This window comes from Equus przewalskii, chromosome 18 (assembly GCF_037783145.1).
Source record: "Equus przewalskii isolate Varuska chromosome 18, EquPr2, whole genome shotgun sequence".
In the NCBI taxonomy this organism is placed as follows: Eukaryota; Metazoa; Chordata; class Mammalia; order Perissodactyla; family Equidae; genus Equus; species Equus przewalskii.
The window spans coordinates 3,085,008-3,108,251 of NC_091848.1; the positions used below are offsets into that span (position 1 = coordinate 3,085,008).

Sequence of the window (23,244 nt, forward strand, 5' to 3'; positions counted from 1 at the left end):
TACAGTCTCTTTCCAACTCCTATATGTCATACTCCTTTGACTATATCTCGATGCTGTACCATTTTTCACCTTATTGCTCCATTGCTACACCATTCAAATTGGCTTTCAGGTTAGAAATCTCTATAGGTCTTTTTCTACTTACTTCTAAGATGTTTTCTGTGTCTATACTATTGTTGGTTGCTTGGATACCCAAATATGTCATCTTATGCCTGGTTTCTATTGAACTTTTCTTTTTTGTATGGTTAGGTAATCAAGAGTGCATTGAATTTTTTTTGTTTCAAATTCTTGCTAACATCTGATTAAAAATTTGATGTATTTTAACATTGTTTGTTGGTATTTCATTTTTCCTTGTTTAGGTTCGCAATGTTCTTAATGATGCAGTGGATTTACTGGAATTCCGTGATAGAGTCATTAAAGCATCTTTGAACTATGCACACTTAGTTGTTTCAACGTCTCTTCAATGTTACGTATTCTCGTAAGCATCTTGCATTTCTTAAAAGTCCAGAGTTTTGTCTGTCATGAGGAATTTATTTTCAAGCTTTCACATCAACATGATTTGGTTTAAGCTTATCTGTCTCAGAACCTCAGCTGTCCTGAACTTACATCCAATCAAGAAGTGAGCTATGAGCAGTGAAGATAGATCTAGTAAAGTTTGTGCCTCAAAGGTCAATAATCACTTTTATAATAGGAAATACTTTCTCCGATAGTGTTTTCTCTTATTTTACTCACAGTTCTAAGGAATTTAGTATAATTTGATTTCAAAGTCCAGAGAAGATTAGGAAGAGCTGATAAATGATGGGAACAGGAATCACCTAACAACTGGAAGAGGACAGCTAGCAGCCTGACGACAGGCTGAAAGATATTCAGTAAGGACACATGGAGGAATTTAGGCTTAATATCATAGCCCAGGGTAATCATGGATGTTCATGTTGATAATCCAGAGTTTTCCAGAAATAATGAAAGAAAATATATTCAGTTATTTTGTATTAGAAAGCAGGGAATGATTCAATACATCCGATATACTTGGGCCTAAAACTTTGAAAACATACTTGATATTTTTCAAAGCAGAACTTGGTGTGTACACGCTGGTAAATGCTGAACTGGCTTTCTGGAAACAAACCAACCTAATTTGCCATGTTTGCCGAGTTCTATGATGTAAAAACTTCTACCATGGCTGATTTCAAGCTGCCGACATAATGTCACGGAGAGCAGAATTGAGAAGAGATGCACAGTAACAAAACATTATATAGAATTGCCATATAGATACAATATAGCTATTGTATAGATTTAAATAATCTCAAATGCATAGATAATAGTAAAATGTGATAAAGTAATCTGAAGGTGATAAGTTTTGAGTATTTATTATTTTTTTGAATAAAATTTGCTTAATTATAAGTTTATATAGTTTAATTTTAAATAATACCTTTATTTAACAGTTGGGTTGCAAAATTCTTGAAAATATAATCATTAGTACAAGCTGGCTTTAGCATGCCACCAGTTGACTTGTCCACTATCCAAAAAACTCAAGTAACCACTATGCAACTGTCAAGAGCTGTGAATAGTTAAAGGATTTTCTTTTTACATTTTATGCTTATATTTATAACGTTATATGGTTATAGTTTAATCATTGAGTATAAAATTAAGGCTAGAGACTATATGTATCATATTCACCACTGTGTCTGGTATCTAGCACAGTAATCCAACATAACATAGATGCTTAATAAATAAATATTTTTGGATGAATAAATGAACTGAAAAACATAAAGTGTAGTGTTGTTTTGGTATCCTAAAGCCCAGTAATACATAACACAAAGGTAGACAATGTAATTAACAATAACAATTGCTACAATTATATATTAAAAATTCTCACTCACGGTGTGTAAATCTGCTACTAATCAGAATCTGCAGCTCAGGCTCACAGCCAAGCCTGGAGGAGTGACATGGGAGAAGCAAAGGACAGAGAGGACAGAGAAACGAGCAGCTCAGTTGTATGTGAAATTGTTTTTCTTACCTGAAAGAGAAGGAGCAACAGTAAGAGTTTGGGGAAAGTCCAGAAAGATACCAAGTGAAACAGTTGAGGTGTAAGGAAGGGGTTACAGAATGTGAGGGAGCCTTGCAGTGACTTAGTGCACATAGGGGTTTGAGTAGTGAATCTGCACGGAGTTGGGGAAGATAGAGAAGATCTCTTCAGGGCTCTTAACTGCCCTGCGGGAGTGATTTATTCTACTAGTTTTAGTGGCAAGGACATAATGTTTGAACCTGTAGGATTAGTAGCATTATGTGTTACTTGTTCTAGAGAGGTTGCCTTTTAAAATATTTACCAGAAGTTTAGCAGCTGTTAATGTTTTTTTGTCACTCTACTTTCCCATACTAGTTAATATGTGGCAAGATATAAGATTGCTTTTCTTCTTTTCTAATTTAACCTTGTCTCCTCTCTTGTTGTCAAGACATTTATTAAGGTACAAAATATTTATTAAAGTGAAATACCAGGGAGCAGTAGTGGGAATGAGGTAGTGCTGAGACCTGTCAACTACCAAAATATATTCCATTAAATGAAGAAGCCTACTAGTGTTTTAGGTAATCACAGCTGTCACTTACTGAGCACTATTATTCTGCCCTTTATGTTCATGATCTAATCTACCCTGTGTGTTGAGGAGTAGGATGATTCTTCTCATTTTACAAGATAAAGAAACTAAAGGACCCGGAGGCTGAGTAACTCACTCTCCGTCAAACTACTTCTTTACTAAGGGAAGAACTGGGATTTAATAACTGTTGTCCCTTTTTAATAATAAAGATATAATTTTAAAAAATTCAAGGAATATACTGGTTTACATGAAAAGAAGTCCCAGAAAAAGAAAATAATATATAAGTATTCTATGTTAAATTTTCATTTGATTTTTCAAATAATTGTGCAGAAAATATTCTCGTTCTATTCAGCGTTGTGGTGTAGGGAGTTCATGTTCCCATGGCGTGCGTGTGTCTATGTATCTCAGCAGTCAGAATCTCAGCCATTTTGTATGGGGATGTTAAAAAAACCCTTGCAATCACTATTCTTATCAGCTCTGTTGACAAAGAATGAAGGCTAATTCCTATAACTGCGTAAATGAAGCATGCTGTGATGTTTTTTCTGAAGTACAAAAGCACACATCTTATCATACCTGTGAATCCCAGACTTACTAATTATTAGTCGCAATTTATTCATTGTTCTGCTTTATGCATGCATGTACTTACTGAAGTGGGTATCAGGCTGTCTGTGTTGGCCAAGATTAATTTCCACCAGTGTGCCTATTTACTGCAAGCCTCCCCCTCACCCCCATCTTCTGAATAGGAGATATAATATAATTTAAAGAATTGGTTCTATGAACGTGAGAGAAATTCAGAATATACAGGAGTAATAAAACATATTTTAAACCGTGAAACAACTTTGGTTATTTGAGGATGGGCTTTTCAGTTTGTTAATGTTCTCTCCACCCTTCCGTATCTTTGAATCACTCCACTATAAAAACCAAAGGAGATATTTGTTCATTTAGTCATCCATTTACTCAATAAGCATGGTCATAGCTTACAATTATATTGTATTTTACAGTTTACAGAATGCTTCACAGAAATCTTCATTCAGCCCCACAATAACACGGGGAGACCTGTAGAAAAAATAATGTTCATCATGTTATTGTTATTATAGTTTCTGTTTATTGAATATTGCTATGTAACAGGCAGTTAGCTAGACACTTTAGGTAAGTTGTCATTATCTCCATTTTACAAGTAAGGAAACTCAGGCTTTGGAAGTTAAGCTTGCTAAGATCTTATGGCTGACAGCTGGTGAAACCAGATTTCTAATCCTGATCTGTCTAGCCAAAAACCCATCCTGTTTTCACGATACCATGCTGCTACTATTTTTCACATGAGAAACATTAGATGACTTACCCAAGTCATAGATATAGTAAATGACAGAACTTGAACTTAGGATTCCTCAGTTCACATCTTGTGATACCTAGAATAAACATTTATTGAATGCTTACTATCTGCTAGGTGCTGGGTACACGGTCTGCTTTCTAGTCAGGAATACAGACATGTAAGTGAATAATTTTAGAACAATTCGCCAAGTACTATAACAGAAATACATAAAAAGTTACTGTAAAACTGAAGATTCTATTTAAAAAGAGTATATGTCTACTTATTAAAAAGTATTTGGTATTTTAAATATTAATAAATATCCATTTTATTTGTCTTTTAGTACAAAGAACTGGAATACACCACTTATATTTGATCTCAAAGAAGGAACTGTTAGTTTAATTCTTCAGGCAGAAAGGTAAATTGTTTATCATTTTTGACTCTTGAATTTGGGGTTAAAATATTTCGAATTGCAGTAAAGCACTCCTTAAAGCTTGCTGTCTACAGAATGGTGCCTTAGTCATTTGGAATCATTCTGTTTCTACTATTTATTTTTAAAGAAAAAAAATAAGAGAATAAGCTCTTAGATCAGTGGTTTGAAACTTTTTGGTCTCGGAATTTCTTTACATTCTTAAAAAGTGATTGAGGATTGTTGTCAGTGACGCTGAGTTGATTCCAACTCCTGGCGGGTCTGTGGACAGCAGAGCGGAACGCTGCCCGGTCTTTCTGTGCCATCCTCTCACCTTCTGGCGCTACATCAGACAATGTTCTGCTGCTCTTCTTAGGGTTTTCACGGCCAGTTTTTTCAGAAATGGGTGACCAGGTCCTTCTTCCTTATCCGTCTTGAGGATTATATGTGGGTTATATTTATCAGCATTTACTATACTAGAAGTTAAAATTGAGAAATTTAAAAGGTATTTATTTAAAATGATGAGAATAAGCTTATTACAAGTAATCATCAGAGTAATGATGTAATGACATGAGAGAATGAGAGTGAAACAGGCAAATTACTATGAAGTAGTTGTGACCTCATGGTCTCCCTATTTTTATTCTGTTCTGTTTTTGTTTTTAAATATTGATTGAAACTCATTGATATTATGAGCTACTACTAGGCTGTGGCCTGAAGTTTGAAAAATAATATTCTCTCCCAAGACCTTCAGTGTATACAGGACTAAGAAACTCCAGGCCAATTAACAGGAGTAAAGTAGGAATAGCTATTACTCAGGAACCTACACTTTTCCATGAAAACAATCAATCTATCAAGTACAGTGATACCCTACTGAATCAGAGGTCAGACTTAGAAAGCTACAGCCCAATGAAACCTGGAGTAAAGTATAAAAAGCTGTCAGTTAAACAGTTACTGAAGAGTGCGATCATCATGTTGATGACCTTGAGTGATTAAGAAAAAATTGTCAAATTTTGTATCATCTGCTTAATGAAATTGAAATGATTTATTTAGTTAGTTATATCATAAATTTTTAAAACAAAAAGACATCTTTGCTACTTAAACAATAAGATATCAACTATCTAAAAAGATATATTTCTGAAATTATTTTTACTCAAACAGTTCCAAATAAATTTATTTAGTTATACATTATCTATAAATATGTTTATTGAATATGCTCTTAGTAAAGCACATGTTAATGGCACTCATGATTAGGTAATTAAAGAATATTTTATTTACTGCCTATTGCTGGTCTTAGTACATAGAGAAATGTTTGCCCCTTGAAACATGATCTTCACTCACAAGGAGGTTAAAAGCTGTAGTGTCTTGTTTAGAAGAGAAAATGCTTTTAGTACTGAGACAAAGAAAAAATATATACTAATATGATGTGTCACTTAGATAACATTAGCAAATATTGTTTTCATGTACTAGTGTGTACAGGCCAAACCCTTCAATTAAACAAACTACACACAATATTTAAGTATTAATTTAATTGTATATATTTGGTACTTGTTATATACTAACTTTTCAATGGTTTTAGTGTTTATTTCCTATTTGTTTCCATACCAAAAAAGAATAATTAGCAATTCCTGAATCAAGAAATAGTTCTGAATCAAGGATATTAAAACCTTGAACATAAGATTTTAAAAAGTAATACGTTCAGCATTGAGGAAACAGGCACTCCAGTATAGCAGTAATATAAGTATAAATCATTGCAACCTTTCAGAGGGCAGTTTAACAGTATATATTAAATTTTTTAAAGTATACACCCTTTGATCCAATTATTGCATTTCTAAAAGTTGTACTAAGGAAATAAGTAAGGTAGACATACAGAGATGTGTATAGACTCTAGACATTGTTTAAAACAGTGAATAATTTGAAATAAATGTCCATCAGGAACGAGTTAAGTAAGTAAAGTTATAGTATGCACATACATTGCCATAAGTCATCTCTATGGAGATAGGATTGCAAGAGATCTTTTGCTTTCTTTGTATTGTTTGAATTGTTGTTTGCAATGTTCATAAATTTTCAAAGGAAAAAATATCCATAAAATATTTACATGTAGACTTAGTAACAAATTAACCAGACAGAACCCTATGCCTTGAGTATAGCTGTCAACACAGCAAAGGAACCCGAGTCCTGCTATAAAGAAATGTGTTTTTTAGATATGAATACACTTACTGATGGTTATCATATTATTTGAAAATCAAGACATCTTATTTTAATAAATGCTGGTCCTGATGTTAACTTTTGAGTCATTTTCACTGTTTTGGACTTTAACCAGTATTTGATCTTTAATTATCTTTAGCATAATCTTTAATTGTGAAATATGTATTGATACTGTTTTATGAAACAAATAGTATCTGGCATTAAAATCACCGAATTATAAATTATGAGATTTTTTTTTTATTGCCTTTGTATAGAGATGCTTCTTTAGGAAAGGAAATGAATTGCAAGTATAATATAAAAGGAGTCAAATTTTAGTATTTAGGCTGGTGATTATAGACGTTTTCATTTTTCTTCTCCCTACCTCCACCAAAAACCAAAAACTAGGAAACAAACCAAAACAACCAATGTTTACTTTTCAGGTTGTTTTTATATCTATGTACTTACTATTTTAATTGTAAGATTTAGATTTTTCCAAAGGATAAAATTCTCTAATATAAAAGTGAAAATATAGTAAACTATTAGAGAATATATTTTTCTTCTTTATTTTTTAGACATTTTCTTCTTCTAGATGGTGGTGGTATTTATTTATATTCTTATGAAGGGCGCTTCATTTCTTCTCCAAAATTTCCTGGAATGAGAACAGATATTCTGAATGCACAGACTGTTTCTCTGAGTAATGATACCATAGCAATAAAAGACAAAGCTGATGAAAAAAGTAAGTGCATTTTTATAATTTTCCATGGCACATTTCCATGAAATGTGTTAACACTGTAAAATTTTCATAAATTAACTTTCATTTTCTCATCCATTAATGTGTTAACTTTACGTGAAAGAATGAAGAGCTTCCTAATTTGTCCTAAGTATGAATTAATTAAAGAACTAAAGTTGTCATATTATACCCAATTGATGGAACAAATAGGTATCACAACATGAGAGCTTAGTGGTAAGGAATAAATCTTTAAATATTCAGCAGCTGTTGTTAGAGTGTTTTAATTCAAGACTGTGAGTGCTAAAAATGTATGTTAATTTTTAAGTTTATTGATCTTTTTAATAATCCTTTTTTCTTCTTTTGGTAACATAGTAAATATTGTGCTTCATTGTACTATTTGTTTTGCTTATATATATTTATATAAATATTTTTATATTTATATATATTTTAATTAATGAAGTAGAAGAAAGTTATAAATAATTTTAAATTTTCATATGAAAATCTAGACCACATTAGTATTTATAAATAAATATATGTCAGGTGTTTTGGAATTCCATTGTACAGTGAAACCTTTTTATTAAGGTATTGCTATATCACAACAACACTTTAACAACAATTATTACTGAGTACTTACCATATGCCAAATTCCTTTCTAGAAGTTGAGGATACAGTAGTGACTAAGGCAGACAAATAAACAAGCAAATATATGATAAGTAGTTGGCTTATGATACGTGCTGTGAAGAACGTTAAAACTGGTGAGGGGATAGAGAATTCAGGAGATGCAGTGGGGAATGACTATAGGACAAGCAAGTGCAAGGGTTCTGAGATGAGAATGATTAGCACGTAAAAGAAACTGCTGGAGGGCTGTGAGACTAGGTCAACGTGAGCTGGGCAGAGAGTTGTAGGAGAGGACAGAGAGATGGATAAGCAGGAGGCTGATCATGTATAGACTTGGCCATGGTCAGGATGTTGGCATGAGAGAAAGAGAGGAGGTAAGCATACCATCCGAGGTTTTTATCCTGAATGAATGAGATGGACGAAGGGGAGGGAGGAAGTTTAGAGGAAATCCACTAACCAAGAGTTCTACGTTGGTCATGGAAGTTTAAATACTTTTTAGATGTCCAAGTAGGGATGGAGAGTAAGCAATAGGATAAAAGCGTCCAGGGTTCAGGAGACAGTGGGGACTAGAGGCATAAATTTGGGATTCATTGGTGTACAGGTGGAACCCTGGCAGCAAATGGAATCACCTAGAAAGGGAGGACAGACAGACAAGAGGCCCAAAGACTGAGCACATCAACATTCAGAGATGGGTAAGAGGAAGAGGAGCTAGTGAGGGGAGAGGGAGTTATCCTTAAAGCCTGGTGGGAAAATATGAAATCATTGTTTTTCTCTGTTAATACATATAGCTAAACATTGCTCATTACTGTGACCCATTACAAAAGAAATCTGCCCTGACTGTTAATTTTGCTAGTTCACATTGTAGAAGGCCTAATTCAGGGGCTAGAGAACTGCCCCGCGCCTCACTGTTTAGTGATCTCAGACAGCATCACCTTTCATCGTGGTAGGAAACAGAATTCTCCTAAATAGAACTGTTCCATCTCTTCCTGCCTTCTTTGAGAGAGGACATTTGGTAATTGTTTTGTTTTTAAAAGACTTCCTCTCTGGCTAAAAAAGAAGAAAAGAGAATGAAATAAAGTAGTATCTAGATAGCAGACAAATTTGAGATGGCTGCGTAACTGTTAATAAAATGGAAGTCAGATTTTTGTCTTCAGTAAACTTAAATTTGAAAATCCCAGCGATCACTAAGTTGTCTGTACTTTTCTTATTCAATACCACATATTTTAGATAGAAGCTATAATAAAGTATGTTTCCAACTGAGTATACCTTAATCTGAATTTTTTTGTAGTTAATTAACATCTGAAACACATTTCATTATTCTTGAATTCTTTGATATTTCATAGAACTTTAGAGCTAGAAAGAATTATGAACATTTTCAGAAATATGCATTTATCTGCCAGTAAATTATCTTTTACTTACGATTGTTGAACAGGATAATCATATAATTCCATTTTGCTGTAAACAGAAAATGAAAAGAACTAAAACAAATTTACTGTAGAAATGATATAAAATGAGAGGGAAAATATTTTCCTTATGTTCCTTTATAAAGAAACTAGTATTCATTGGTGGCTAAATTTAAGTATATGCTAACAATAGAAAACACAATTGAAGTACCTGGAATCTTTAACCTGAAAAATTTCCTTTCAAGGGGGCCATCCACATGTGAACTCAGTAATTCCTCCCTAATTTGGCAGCTCGTTGAGAGGCAGGATTCTCGTACCAACCACAGTACTCTGTTATAGTAGATGCTCAATAAATACATTTTAGATGGATTCAGATACCCCTTTGGGTTCTTGATTAAATAGTAGAGGTACTGTTTTGACTTCTTCTCCCCATCCGCCTTGCACAGATAAGCTGTGATATTAGTGTGGGTGACTATTTGAAACAAGTGTCTGGTATCGGGGAAGTAGAAGTGAGAGAGCAGTTACTTATGTTTAGAAGCAACTCTTTCAGCTCCCAGCTCCTTAGTTGTTCTTTCCTCTGGTTTCTGTTGCATCCTAACACTAAAATACAGGTCCAGCCTCCTGTAGATCAGGGCCACTTACAGTTGGGGAAAGAAGTAGACAAGGCCATCCATATACCTCCAGCTCTTTGTAAAATGTGCACTCAGGAAAAGGGTGGAAGTCTTTTATTTAAAAAAGTGGTGTTAGTTTGTATCACTAGGAAAATAACTGGGTTTAGCCAAGCCCAAAGCATTTTTCTATACTTAATTAAAAATTCTGTTACAGTATTTTTTCATTTTTCTCAGCAATTTTAGAACATAACTTATTGTTATGACATGATTTCTTCTGTAAATATAGCCAGTGACCTCAAACTTAACATCCTAAGATTTGCTAATAGCTAATAATCAATATACTGAAAGTGTGATCGTCTGAAATTTAAGTATAATCTTAAACATATCTTAGTATTTTCATGATGTGTCTAAGTATCCGAATTTTTGCTGACTACTTGTGCCACTTCTGTCTTGTTATGTCATTTCTGTATTTTCATTTTTGTAATCCTATGTGTATGTTCAGGCATATAAAATTACTCTGGAATGAATGTTGGGCTGGAGTAATTTGGAAATCACTTAAAGGGAATCACCAAAACATTCCAACAATCTCCCTCTCTCCCCCGTGACAATCTTTTTAAAAGAGAACAGAACAGCTACCAGTCCCACTGTCATGTCTGAGACTAGGAGAAGCCTTTGGTAAAACAGAGAAGGGGGCAGAGGGAGCATTTGCTCCCGGCTTCTTCCATACAACATCCTTTGTAATTTTTACAACTTGACCTACTTCAGAACATCAGAGAAAGGTGGGGTTGGAAATAGAGAACTTTAAATTACCGTTATTTAGATAAGATTGATGTCATGAAAGTAGATGAAATCAGGGAAAGTGTTTAGTGTGAAAAGGTGATCTAAAACAAAATCTTAGGAACGAGAGTCACCAGACATGAAGCAACTAGGGAAAGTGAATGAGGCATGGTCCAAAATAGGAGAGAGTCAGGAGCAAACTTATGTGTAGCCCACATAAGAGTTTCAGGGAAAAGGATAGATGGTCGGGAGCATCCAGTGCTGCTGGGAAATCCAGACTAAAAATACTCCTTGATTTGACAACATAGGGTCATCGGTGATCCACACAAGAGTCTTTGCATCACTGTAGTGAGGCTGAAAGGCAAGTTGTAATAGGTTGAAGAGTGAGTAGGAGTTGTAAAAGCTGAAATGACTGTTGTTTCAGAAAGTCTAGCATTAAAGAGAGGTAAGGAATTAAGAGATTACTTGAGAGTGGGGGAGAAATTCTTTTTTTTAGTGAAGGTGACTTCAAAGTGTGTGTATACTGAGAATGAACCAGAAAAAAAGGAGTAGGTAAAGGTACAGAAGAGAGTGAGGCGAGTTGATCGCATAATATCTTGGGGAAAGCTGGGCGGGTAGAATGAGAATGTATAGGTAAAGAATGTGGTAGGAGTGGAGTGGTGTGAGCACCACATACTCATTCCCCTGAAATCAGAGGGTGGGAGGTGAGGACCAGGGAGGGCAAGTAACTGGAGATAAATGGGAGCGAATAGAGCTGTTACAACAAAAGTTACCAAAGGTTTCATTTTTAAAAATTTATGTTATCTCAATGAATATTTCATATCTATCTCATGGCTTCCAAACAAATGTTTTGTCTGTCTTAAAACCAACTCTCAATAATCTATGGAAAATATTTAACTTCAAAATATCTGCCCAATTTCAATAGGGGAGCTATTTCCCTCAGCTATCAGTTAAGAAAAGAAATCATTGCAATAACTCTCAAAAGAAAAGTAATTTAGAAGTAATGGTAAAATAATTGTGATCCAATTTAAAAAGTAGTTATTTTACAAACTGCATCTAATTTGCATGTATTCGATTTCCTAAGATAATTCTTAACAATTAAGGGGCTTACTGAAGATATGGGGAGGATAGTTCTGGAACCTTCCCTCAGGAGTTCAGGGAAATTCTCAAACTGGAAGCCAGCTGAGCTCCCAAAGCAAGTGTTTGTGACAAATAAAGTTTCTTTAAAACCTCTCCAACCTGAATCCAAAGTTCTGAGCCAAGCCAAAGATTCTGGTGCTGTGGAGCTTTAAGTCAAGCATTCTACAGTAAGGCCATGAATATCAATTTGTAATATAATGTTGATTACTTAAGGAGATTCTCAGTTGTTGGTAATCTGTTTTTACCCCACCTGGGTGTACTCAGTTCAGTTCTGATGCTGACTTCCTGGAGTTAGTGCAGGCCCCAAAGCACAGGGGCAAAGTCCTCTGCAGGACTGCCCTTGCTTCAGATAGCAGCTGCAAGTCTCAGGGGGTCCTAGGCCACCTGTACTGCTGACCAACTGGCTACACATGCAGGGGTTCCCATGGCTACCTCAGGTTCAACAATTTGCTAGAATGACTCAACTCAGGAAAGTTTTTTGGTGTTTGTGATTGTAGTTTGATCATAACGGATACGTTAGGGTGATGCCTGGGAACCTCTGAGCCCTCTCCTCCTGAGATCAGGTCAGCCTCCCTCCCTCCCAGCATGTCAGTGTGTCCACCAACCGGGAGATGACTGAGCTTTTGGTGTCCAGAGGTTTTCTTGTTTTGTTTTATTACATGATTGATTAGGCATGATCAATTGAATCATTGGCCATGTGATTGAACTCAGGCTCCAGAGGTCAGCATTGGGGAGACAGCTAGAAATCCCAACCTCTAATCCTGTCTTTGGTCTTTGTGGCAACCAGCCCCTGCCCTGAAGCTAGCTCGGGGCCCAGTGAGAGTCACCTCACTCTGTACAAAGACACTCTGATCGCTCAGGAAATTCCAGGCTTTTTGAAGGTCCCTACCAGGAGCTTAGGACAAAGCCCAAATAAATGATTTCTTATATCGCAGGTCATCCCCTGGCCTTTGACCATGGATCCCTTACAGCAAAGGGTTGTTCCTGCTTCATGTGTGGAGGAGCCACTGTGGGGTAGGGAGAGGAAGCTTTTAACTCGGACGTTCCTAAGACATTTGACCATCAGTATGACAGTCTTACCAACCATGCCACTTTTGCTCCATACTGAAAGATAGAAGTCAAAAGACAATGGCATATCACTGGAGTCCCACTAGTCATTATTACTTAATCCAGTCCATCATCACATTGTGTAACCAAAACGTCTTCCAGAGCGAGGCCGCTCGGATATGTAGAATTCCATTCAGCCTTGTCAGGTTGCAAAGGCAGGTGGGGTCTCAGCAATGAATGGCTTCACCTTTTTAGACATCTGGTATACTTGAACTAAGAAACAATATCATCTCTTGCTCTGAGCCTCTTTTGAAACATTAGTGTGATGTTGGATTTCCCTCATTGCATACCCATTTATTCATTCCTTATTCTCAACTGTCATTTCTTCTTCTTTCCATTTATACAGAACCAGTGGGCTGTCTCTACTATTAAGCAATATAGCTGCATTCACTGTTAACTGCAAATTTGCCAGATGAAGTGACAGAACAACCCACCCCATCAGGCCATTATAAATTCACATATAAAGACTTAAAAGTGTAGTTAGAATTTCTTGCCTAGGAATCATCTCTGCTTCTGGCATTTGTAGTTGCAGCCTTGGTCCTGAGACCACTGTGTTGTAAGAAAAAGAAAAGGTGACATGGAAAAGAAAGAAAAAAGTATACTTGTCATACCAGCATCCTCCCTCCATGAGAAGAATTGCACAGTCACACTAGCATCCTCTCCACATCCTCTATTCCGCATTTCCACTGGAAATGCAGAGGAATCTATCCAGTGGGGACCCCCTCCATGTAGTGCTCCCTCATGTTGAGTGTGAGTACACACTCGTGAACTCGTAGACCAGTTCTTCATGCTTGTGTTCCCTCTCCCTTCCTTTTATGTGACCACTCTTTAATTGCCCATTCCAATTCTTTATCAAACTATTACTCTGAGGAAGATCTCTCTCTGCCATCGTCGGACATGATGGTCTGTAAAGCGTGTTCCTCAGCCTAAAGAGATGTGCCTCAGGGGTCCAGATGGGTATGGAATCTTCTGTTCCAGTTCTTTTATACTGCGCTGAGCGTTTGCATCTACACTGGGTAAGCAAAGCCCAGTCCAGAGTCAGCGTGTATTCCTGTGAGGACCCACCTGTAGTTCGCCCGTGACTAGCAGCGTCAGTCTGACTTGTAGCTCTGTGCAGGCGCTTCCCCCAGGGAATCTCCCTATAGCCATCTGCAGTCTCTTGCTGGCAGACACAACAGTTCTTGTTGGCATTTTGTGCCTCAGAGGACCCAAGAGGAGTATGTCTAGATTGAGCCCATCTCTGCATTGCTGCAGCCCCCAACGTCCACTCATTTCGTGGACCCAGGCGGCCACCTCAAATGAGCGCATTGGGGTATCTGCTCGTCAGTTCTAATCACCCTTTGGTGCTGAGAAGGGTTCTTCTGATGGGCACTGACATGGCTCTTTACTGCACCCCTCAGATTCCCATGGTGATGTCCACAGGGCCGTGTCCCACAGGGCTTTCCTTCAATGGGCCAGTCTTCCGTTGCCCTTCTGCCTGACCTTGTGAGCATGCCTTTGGCCAGCGCCTCAGAATAGGTAAAATTCCAAACACAGGGTAAACAGCATGCAACACAGCTCACCAAGCTAACTTGTTTTTAGCTTTTTCAATCAGAGTGGGGGCCTTCCAACCAGAATGCTGTCTGTTCGTGTTGAAACTGCCGTCCATAAACCAAGCAGCTGTTCGGTGGTCGCTGGAGAGCTGTGGATAGGGCACCCTCCAAGTGCTGATAGAATCCTGCAGCTCCTCCCACGGTTCCAAAGCCAGGCCTGGGGAGAAGCGTCCCCCTGCTCATGAGTGCACTGTGTGACTCCGTGCATCCCCTGGCAGTGTGTTCCGGCACAAACCGTTTCCGTTTTATTACGGGGCCCTCCTGGGCACTGCCCTCCTCATTAGAGCCTTTCTTCAACATCACCCAAGGCAGAATGGGTATTTCAGGCATCGAGGTTCTTTTATGTCCTTCAGCCACAGGGGCAGTTTCAATGAATGCTGGTGACAAGCTAGTCATTGCCCTTCTGATGGAAATTCTCTTGTCCAAAGTTCCAGTAGTTGTCACTGGGAAGTGCACAGGCTTTTGCCGTAAGCTCCAGTCCACACTCCGCATAGGACTATTATACAGAGAATTCGTCCATACCAGCGCTCCAGCCTCTCTTCTATACTATGTGATATTAAAGGTCTGTGTGTGTTTGGCAATCTCATTCATTCCTATTTTGCATGTCCAATTAACATTGTTTGAAGGGCAGATTTTTCACACTTTCTGTTTTACAATACATGATAAGAGAAACATTCCCCAGCTAGGCACAATATCCATCCTCATAATAAAATTCAGGTAAAAAAAGATACAACGACTTCACATAATTTTCATTCAGACTTTCACCTTAATCCCAATAGCTCTTGCATCTCTTTATCCTCTCAGTCTGATTGGCTGCCATTAGGACTTTGCCAACAGGTTTTAGTTTTACAATACTAGGTAGGGAGAGTGTCCCCTAGTCAGACATAATGTCCAGTCCCATAAAACATTGAGGTAGAGCACAGTGTTTTCACATAAAGCCTGTGTAAACACTCCAGTTTTCATTAACCCTTGCATGTCTGAAATTCTCTCAATTTAATTGTAGCCCCCATTAACCCTTGCATTTCTGTATTCTCTCGGTTGAATTGTAGCCCCCATTAGGGTTTCACCAATGGGTTTTGGTACCATAGTGTATGGGACTCCCATGTCACTGAGTCTTAGAAACTGCTCTTCTCCACCCCCTGACCATTTTGCCCATTCCTGTGGATAAGGCCTTTGGTCCCCAGCAGGGTGTTGAGCCGGGAATCCTGGCCTTTTTATCAATTGGTATCTTGATTAAATTGGGGAACCATCGCCCCAGGCAATTGAAGGTGAGCTATCTCTTTGCTATTTTGCCTTGCAGCTTTCCAAATTCCTCCAAACTAGGATGAATAAAGCAGATTTGTTTGGAGGCCTCCAGTGCTGGGGAACGAGCAGGGACTTCCATCAGTTCCCCCAACCTCTGTGTTTTACCCCATCTGTGTTTGCTTTATTCGTCGCATTTCTTAGTAACCACTTAAAGATTTCCACTCTGCTGGGATGAGTGCCTTGATGCTCCCCTCTGTCTGTTGCCATTTTCTTGGGAATTATTTTAGGCTTTTTCATGATTTGTTTCAGTGTAACTTTTTCCTTTAGAAACGACTCTGAGGATAGTGGCTGTACCTCAAGCCAACCAGAATTAGGATCTTCTCTAACACATTCCTTCAGTATGGGCTCTGAGACTAAAGGCTATAATTCAGACTGGCCAGAATCTATATTGGGCCAATCTCTTACTTTTTTTAGCTATTAGAGATGATAATAACCAAGGGATTGCGTGTTTCCTTTTCTTATTATTTTGCATTTTCTTATTATTTTGCACTTTCTTATGCATTAGTGAGTCACCTTCCCAGGAGATAGAGCTATCATCTCAGAATTCTGTAGGTAACTTTTAACTCCATCAGCTGATTATGTAATGCACAAAGAGTGGTTCTGTGCCCAATGTCCATTAAAAAAGCCAATCATTATGGCAGCCGCTTTTGAGAAGAGAAAAGGCTTCATTGCAGGGTTGACCCGCAAGGAGACAGGAGGCCAAAGCTCTCTAATCTGTCCGCCCCTCCAGGGCTTGCGGCAAAGTTTATGGGATAAAAGGGCAGGGTGGCCTGAAGTGTGGACCTAGATGACTGGAGGTGAGGGGAAGCCGGGTGACTGATGATCTGCGCAAGCACAGTCAAGCTCCCTGACTCTTCACAGGACGTGTGTTCACAAAATGATGGTGTTCGTATGACCTGAGGGTGGAGTTTTCAGCTCCCTGACGTCAAAAGGGTCACTTATTCGGCCTTTGTGCAGGCCCGGTTGATGGGTTGGTGGTCTCAACATGCCTGAACTGGACAAGAGATCGACTCTCAGTTCCTGAAAAACAACTGTCAATTACTCTGTTGATAGATGGGGTCAGTTGAACTGGTGATAGAGGGCCTGTGGTTACAATTGCAACTTAGCTGCTGTCTCCTGTGGCATCTCAAGAATCAAAGGTTCCTCATCCCCTGCCGTTTGGTCCTTTCTCTTTCCAAACCATATGTTTCAGTGAGTTAAGGTTGGTCTCGTGCATCCCAAGTTTCCTGACAGTAGCTATTTCATTTTTACCCCAACCGAGTTTTCTACAATTAATTTCTAACACTAACAACCTGCAGTTAGCACAGATGCCAAAACTAAGGGCAAAGTCTTCCACAAGACTTCCCTCACTTCAGATACTGGCTGCAAGTCTCAGAGAGTCCCAAGGCCACCCACTTTTCTCATTGACTGGCTACAAATTCAGGGGTTCCTGTGGCCCCTTCAAGTTGGATAATTTGCTAGAATGACTCACAGATCTCAGGAAGGCACTATGCTTACAGTTATGGTTTTATTATAAAGAACACACATAGGGTGAGGCCTGGGAAGCACTACAGAGCTTCTGTGCCCTCTCCTCATGGAATCAGGGCACACCATCCTCCCAGCACATCACAGTGCTCGCCAGTGAGGAAGTGCTGCCCAGCTTTGGGGTCCAGAGTTTTATGGGGTTTTATTACATAGGCATGATTAATTAAATCATTGGCTATGCGGTTGAACTCAATTTTCCCCCTTCTCCCATCCTCAGAGGTCAGGGAACTGGAAGTCCAAACTCTTGCATCACATGCTTTCTGGGGACCAGCCCCCATCCTGAAGCCAGCCAGGGGCCCACCAAGATTCTCCCCATTAGCATGACAAAGACACTCCTATCACTCAGGAAATTCAAGATTTGTTGAAGTTCCCTGCCAGGAACCCAGGACAAAGACCAGACAGGTTATTTGTTATACCACAATAGTATACTGACCACGGAGAACAATAACACATTGCCTGGTATTAGAGTAGAAACTCAACACATTTTTCCTTTGTGAAATATAACTGTCTGTGATGTTATATTGGTCTAAATCAGATTTATGAAAACTACAAATTACATTCAGATTTGTATTTGCCATTGTTGATCCTGTGGAGCATTGATGCCATACCATTAATAACAATTCTAATTCTATGTTTCCATTAGGATTCTGATAACTCCATTGAAATTTGCCAGTAAAAATTCTATTATAATATATTAACTAACGCTTTACTTTTTTTCAAGTAATCTTTCTCTTTGAGGCATCAACTGGAAAACCATTAGGTGATGGGAAGCTTCTTTCACATAAGGTAATGGACGTTAGGTATTTCTAATATAAATAGCCATTATTTATTTACTTTCTTTTTAAAATTAATGTTTTCATTTTAAGGAAGAAAACATGGAAATTAATTTTATATTTAAACAAGTGTGCATTCTACATAGAGTATTCTACCTAAAAATGTCATAATTGAATCCTCAGCACTAGTAAGCTCTGTAATAGGAAGCTATATTAGCAAATTAATTGAGTAAGGAATCTGACTTGTGTGTCTATCGTCCAGGCTCGTTACTGCTTTTCTATAAAATGTTCTTTCTTGGTTAAACTTTTAGCACCTATCAGTGAATAAAAATGTATTTATATTTCTAAATACGTTGCAGTTTTCCCATTGACCTTTCCTTAGCCAGCATTTTCTTAGGTTTTAAGAAAGTATACAGTGAAAAAGTCTTCCTACTAAGTCTGTTCCTCATCAATACAATTCCTTTCCACCAAATAAGTAACCACCGTTATTAATCTCTTCGTATCTTTCCAGAGATCTTTAGTGCATATACAAACAAAACCCGTATATGTTCTTTTCTCCCTCTTTTAAAAAATGTAACATACAGCTCTGTACCTTGCTTTTCTCATGCAACACTCTATTTCTGGAGACTTTTTTCCGTATCAATACATAAAGTGCTTTCCCAATCCTTTATTCCTCCCACCGTATAGTACAACGTTTTATGGGTGTACCAGAATTTATTCAGCCTGTGCCCAAGTGACAGACATTTAAGTTGTTTCCAGTCTTTTGCTATTACAGTGTTGCCAAGATGACTTACCTTGCATGTATGTCTTCTTGCACATGTGTTACTGAATCTGTGGAATAAATTTTTGAAATGTTGCCAGGTCAAAGGATATGAGCAAAAATATGCAAAATTTGTAATTTTAATAATTGTTGTTAAGTTCTGTTACAAAGAGATTGTATCAGTTTATGTTCCCACTAGTAACACGTGAGATGCCCTGTTTCTCCACAATCTCTCCATTATAATCATTTAAAGTCAAGGCTATGTAAGCACAACTTTTCCTTTTCAGTAGGATTAAGCATATGAAAAGGGAATAAATTTCTCAGCTTTTTAAGATGCAGTCATTATTTGTTAATAGGTTTGAAATGAGAGTCATTTAATAAGATTTAATAAACATTTCTTTTAATGTGATCATTCTTTTTCCAGAACTCTTTTCCTAAGTGTAAGAAATTTACCATTTCATTATTATAAGAATGGAGGGGGCTTCCTCATCTCCTACTTCACTCAGTTATACAGGACATTTTTATCTCTTTTCCTTATATATAATGAAAAGGATTTTATTTACTTTTTTGAGGAAGATTAGCCCTAAGCTAACGTCTCCTGCCAATCCTCCTCTTTTTGCTGAGGAAGACTGGCCCTGAGCTAACATCCATGCCCATCTTCCTGTACTTTATAGGTGGGCCACCTACCACAGCATGGCTTGCCAAGCGGTGCCATGTCCGCACCCGGGATCTGAACCGGTAAACCCCGGACCACCAAAGTGGAACGTGCGCACTTAACCACTGTGCCACTGGGCCGCCCCCTGAAAAGGATTTTAAAATTTTATATTCTATAGAATAATGGAAAAAAATCACTTAATCTGTTTCACTTTATATATGAAGATACTAAAACCCAAGATCTTCCCAATGAATAACAGAGCCAAAACTAGAACTCAAGTTTGTCTTTCATTAAATAAATATTAGTGTAGGGCATGGAAGAAAGTTCAAATGAACTTGAAGCTGATTCCATGTCCTGCTGTAATGAGTGATCCAGAAGGAACAGAACAAAAGTGGACGTGGTAGAACTGGACAACAGGAAAATGGGGAATTCCTGTTCAATGAAGAGGGAATGAGAAGGAGGAAACATCTCCTTTACTATGTACATAGGTGTCATTATTATCCATCTTTGATTTCGAATTTCTTAGGAGAATTATATCTGTTTAACAGTATTTAGAAAAATATACTAGGTACTTTTGATGGTGATGATAAGCAGTTCATTAATGTAAAGATCAGTTTCTCTGAAAAGTTTCCATTTTGAAAATACCTAGAGTTATATTTCATGCATATCTTGATATAGATGGAAGAAAATTCTTTTCTTCCTTAAGACACAAACTGTGGTATTCTGTAATACCATAGAGAAGATTTTTTTTTTACATGTGTTATGAGCTGGTGTATGGCTTATCCTGATCCATTGACTTGGGTAAGGCTATAAATGTGTTTTGTTTTGTTATTTTAAAGGTGTTATGATAGAATACTTAGATATGATAACTTGGCGGTATGATCACGATTCTTGTTGAATTCACAGATCCTAGCAAGTCTTCAGACATAGTAAGCAGTAAATAAATCCTTCTTGGATTGAACTGAAATGAATCCACACTGAACCATTTCCAAGTTTTTAAGGAAATTTATTTCACTAGCTACTACAATAGTGTAATAGATTAATGCAATATTCCAGAAATACTTTGCTATTGTGGACAGAGCACCAATTTGCAGTCAGAAGTCTGGGTTGTAAATTCTAGATATGCTTGTTACCATCTTTTTCTGAGCAGAATTCCTTAATGGCTATGGATCTCAAGTGTTCTCATCTGCCAAGTAAGTATAATAATACCTACGTCACAAGATTGTTTCCTGTTTCACCTGAAATGAATGTGAAAGAATCTATAAAATTTAAGGCTCTAGGGGCTGGCCCCGTGGCCGAGTGGTTAAGTTCGCGCACTCCACTGCAGGCGGCCCAGTGTTTCGTTGGTTCGAATCCTGGGCGCAGACATGGCACTGCTCGTCAGACCACGCTGAGGCAGCGTCCCACATACCACAACTAGAAGCACCCACAACGAGAAATATACAACTATGTACTGGGGGGCTTTGGGGAGAAAAAGGAAAAAATAAAATCTTTAAAAAAAAAAAAAAAATTTTAAGGCTCTAAAAGCATAATGTATTTCCACAAATCTGTTCTTACAGATCTTTAAAATATAGGCAAACTACTTAGAGTAAATTTTGGTATGATGAACTTACTAATAAAGTAGATCTCTCGCGTGATACCCAGACTTGCCTCACCCTTTCCACCCTCTCTGCCAGAGGAAGGGCAGGAAGACAGAGAGAAGAGTTTCTCAGCTTACAGAGTTTCAAAACATACAGTATTTTATAGTGTTTTAAGGGGCATCTTTCCCTTGTAAAAAGAAAAAAAGTAACTACACTCTTGCTTTTGAATTATTAGTATATTAGCAGTTCAAAATTATTTAATAGACATTTTATCATTATAAGTAGAGGAGTGGTATTTAATTGATCTTTAACAAACAAATAGTCTTGTAATTAAATAATTAAAAATGATTTGATGTCAAGTACTAAAGCTAATCCAGTATTTTTATTTTTTTAATTTTAGAATGAAGTTTTGGAAATTGCTCTGGATCAAAAGGGACTTACCAATGATAGAAAAATTGCTTTCATTGATAAAAATAGAGATCTCTATATCACCTCAGTGAAACGATTTGGGAAGGAAGAACAAATTATCAAACTTGGTAAAATAATTGTAATACATTTAAAATTTGGATTACTTTCAGTTTTCTTTAGGTCTGTCATATATTATACTAAATAGCTTACTTGTTTGAATGAATCTATGAATAACGGTTTGGTCTCATAATATTTCTTAACTACTTAACTCTATTTTAATAGCAAGTCTTTAGCTGCTACAGCTAAATTGGCATTAAAAGAAAGACTTGCAAATTAAAAATATAATGGTTCTGGGTATAATATTCAAATATTTCCATAAAATCTTATGTGAATTTTTGCATTTGTTTTCACCATTATATGATCAGAAAATAGACTCATACCTACCAGAAATTAGATGGGGTCTTGTATGTCAGCTGATTTTAAATACGTATTTTTAATACTTTTATAGTGGAATTAATAGTACATTAACATTCTTTTTAAAATAAGGAACAATGGTGCATACTTTGGCATGGAGTGATACTTGCAATATCCTTTGTGGACTTCAAGATACTCGCTTTACAGTGTGGTATTACCCCAATACGGTTTATGTGGACAGAGACATTTTGCCTAAAACATTATTTGAAAGGGATGCAAGGTAATATTTTACTGCTTAGAATTGTTTATTGTGGTAACTAAAACTCTAATAAAATGTCATGTTTTTGCCTCTAATTGCAATCCTGCAAGGTTATCTTTCACTTTACTCAGTCAACTAAGTAAATTGTTCAGCTAAAGGTAGCTTAATGAGATTTAAGTAATGGAATCAAGTTGAAAGCGTCATATAATACTATTATATTTATTTGTTTGTTCCTTATATGATACAATTTTCCTTATATGAACATAGTTTTCAAGCTTAATGTTGTTTAATAGTAAGTCAGGTAGTTTTTTTCAATGTTGTTTAGTGATTTTAGTATAGGCACTCAAATTTTTTCAATGATACACAACCTTGTGACAACCTTTATTCTGTCCCAGATTATTATTGACTCTAAGACTTGCAGGAATGTATGTGTCTCTAGAATTGAATTTTTAAATTAATATTAAAGATAGAAAAAATATATATAAGATTGCTGAAAAGTTTTAAAAATTTTTTTATGTGTCAGAAAATTAAATGTATTTATATTCCTAAGTTCTCTAAGAAATAGCAAGGAGATCTTTCACCCTTGACAAAATAGGAATACAAAAGCTTCTCGAAGTCCAAACCTTAGCTTAACTTTCAAATATACTTTGAGTTCATTTTTAATATTCAAGTTCACAATCTTAGCAAAACCAAAGAAGCATCATTTAAAAAGTATTTAAATTAATGAAGAGAAGTTAGTCTCTTTACTCAAAGTTCAACTCTTTTTTGTTATGAGAAAATAATCTTGGAATCAGCTTAATTTTCAATGGTTTATACTTTTAAAAGCTGAAGCTAAGTGATTTAATCATTTGTGTGATTTGCCTGAAGACTTAGGAAAAAACGTTTGTTTCAAATGCTTTTAGGCATAGCTCTCAAATATGTAATAATTTTTGTCATGTTTAAGTTTGTACGCTTTGCTCTGAGTGCGTATAGCAGGTTAGATTCAAATGTTTACTTGAATGTATACATTCTCCCTGGAGTTAAGTTTTTTGGGAGTGCGTTTTGGAGGTTGGAGACTTCATATATATGTCAGGAGTCAACTCTTGAAATTTAATGTATACGAAA

At 36.9% G+C, this 23,244-nt stretch overlaps 1 protein-coding gene across 21 annotated transcripts in view; it reads left to right on the forward strand.

Moving 5' to 3' along the window:
* The window catches only part of IFT80 (intraflagellar transport 80), a 139,968-nt gene that overhangs the window by 98,686 nt on the left and 18,038 nt on the right, over positions 1-23,244 (forward strand). For all 21 annotated transcript variants that reach the window (XM_070582984.1, XM_070582988.1, XM_070582996.1 and 18 more), the window contains 6 exons: positions 357-475; positions 4,235-4,309; positions 7,057-7,220; positions 18,013-18,077; positions 21,460-21,595; positions 22,014-22,161. In XM_070582984.1, the coding sequence (XP_070439085.1) occupies positions 357-475; positions 4,235-4,309; positions 7,057-7,220; positions 18,013-18,077; positions 21,460-21,595; positions 22,014-22,161 (707 nt within the window). The remainder of the gene's footprint in view (positions 1-356; positions 476-4,234; positions 4,310-7,056; positions 7,221-18,012; positions 18,078-21,459; positions 21,596-22,013; positions 22,162-23,244) is intronic.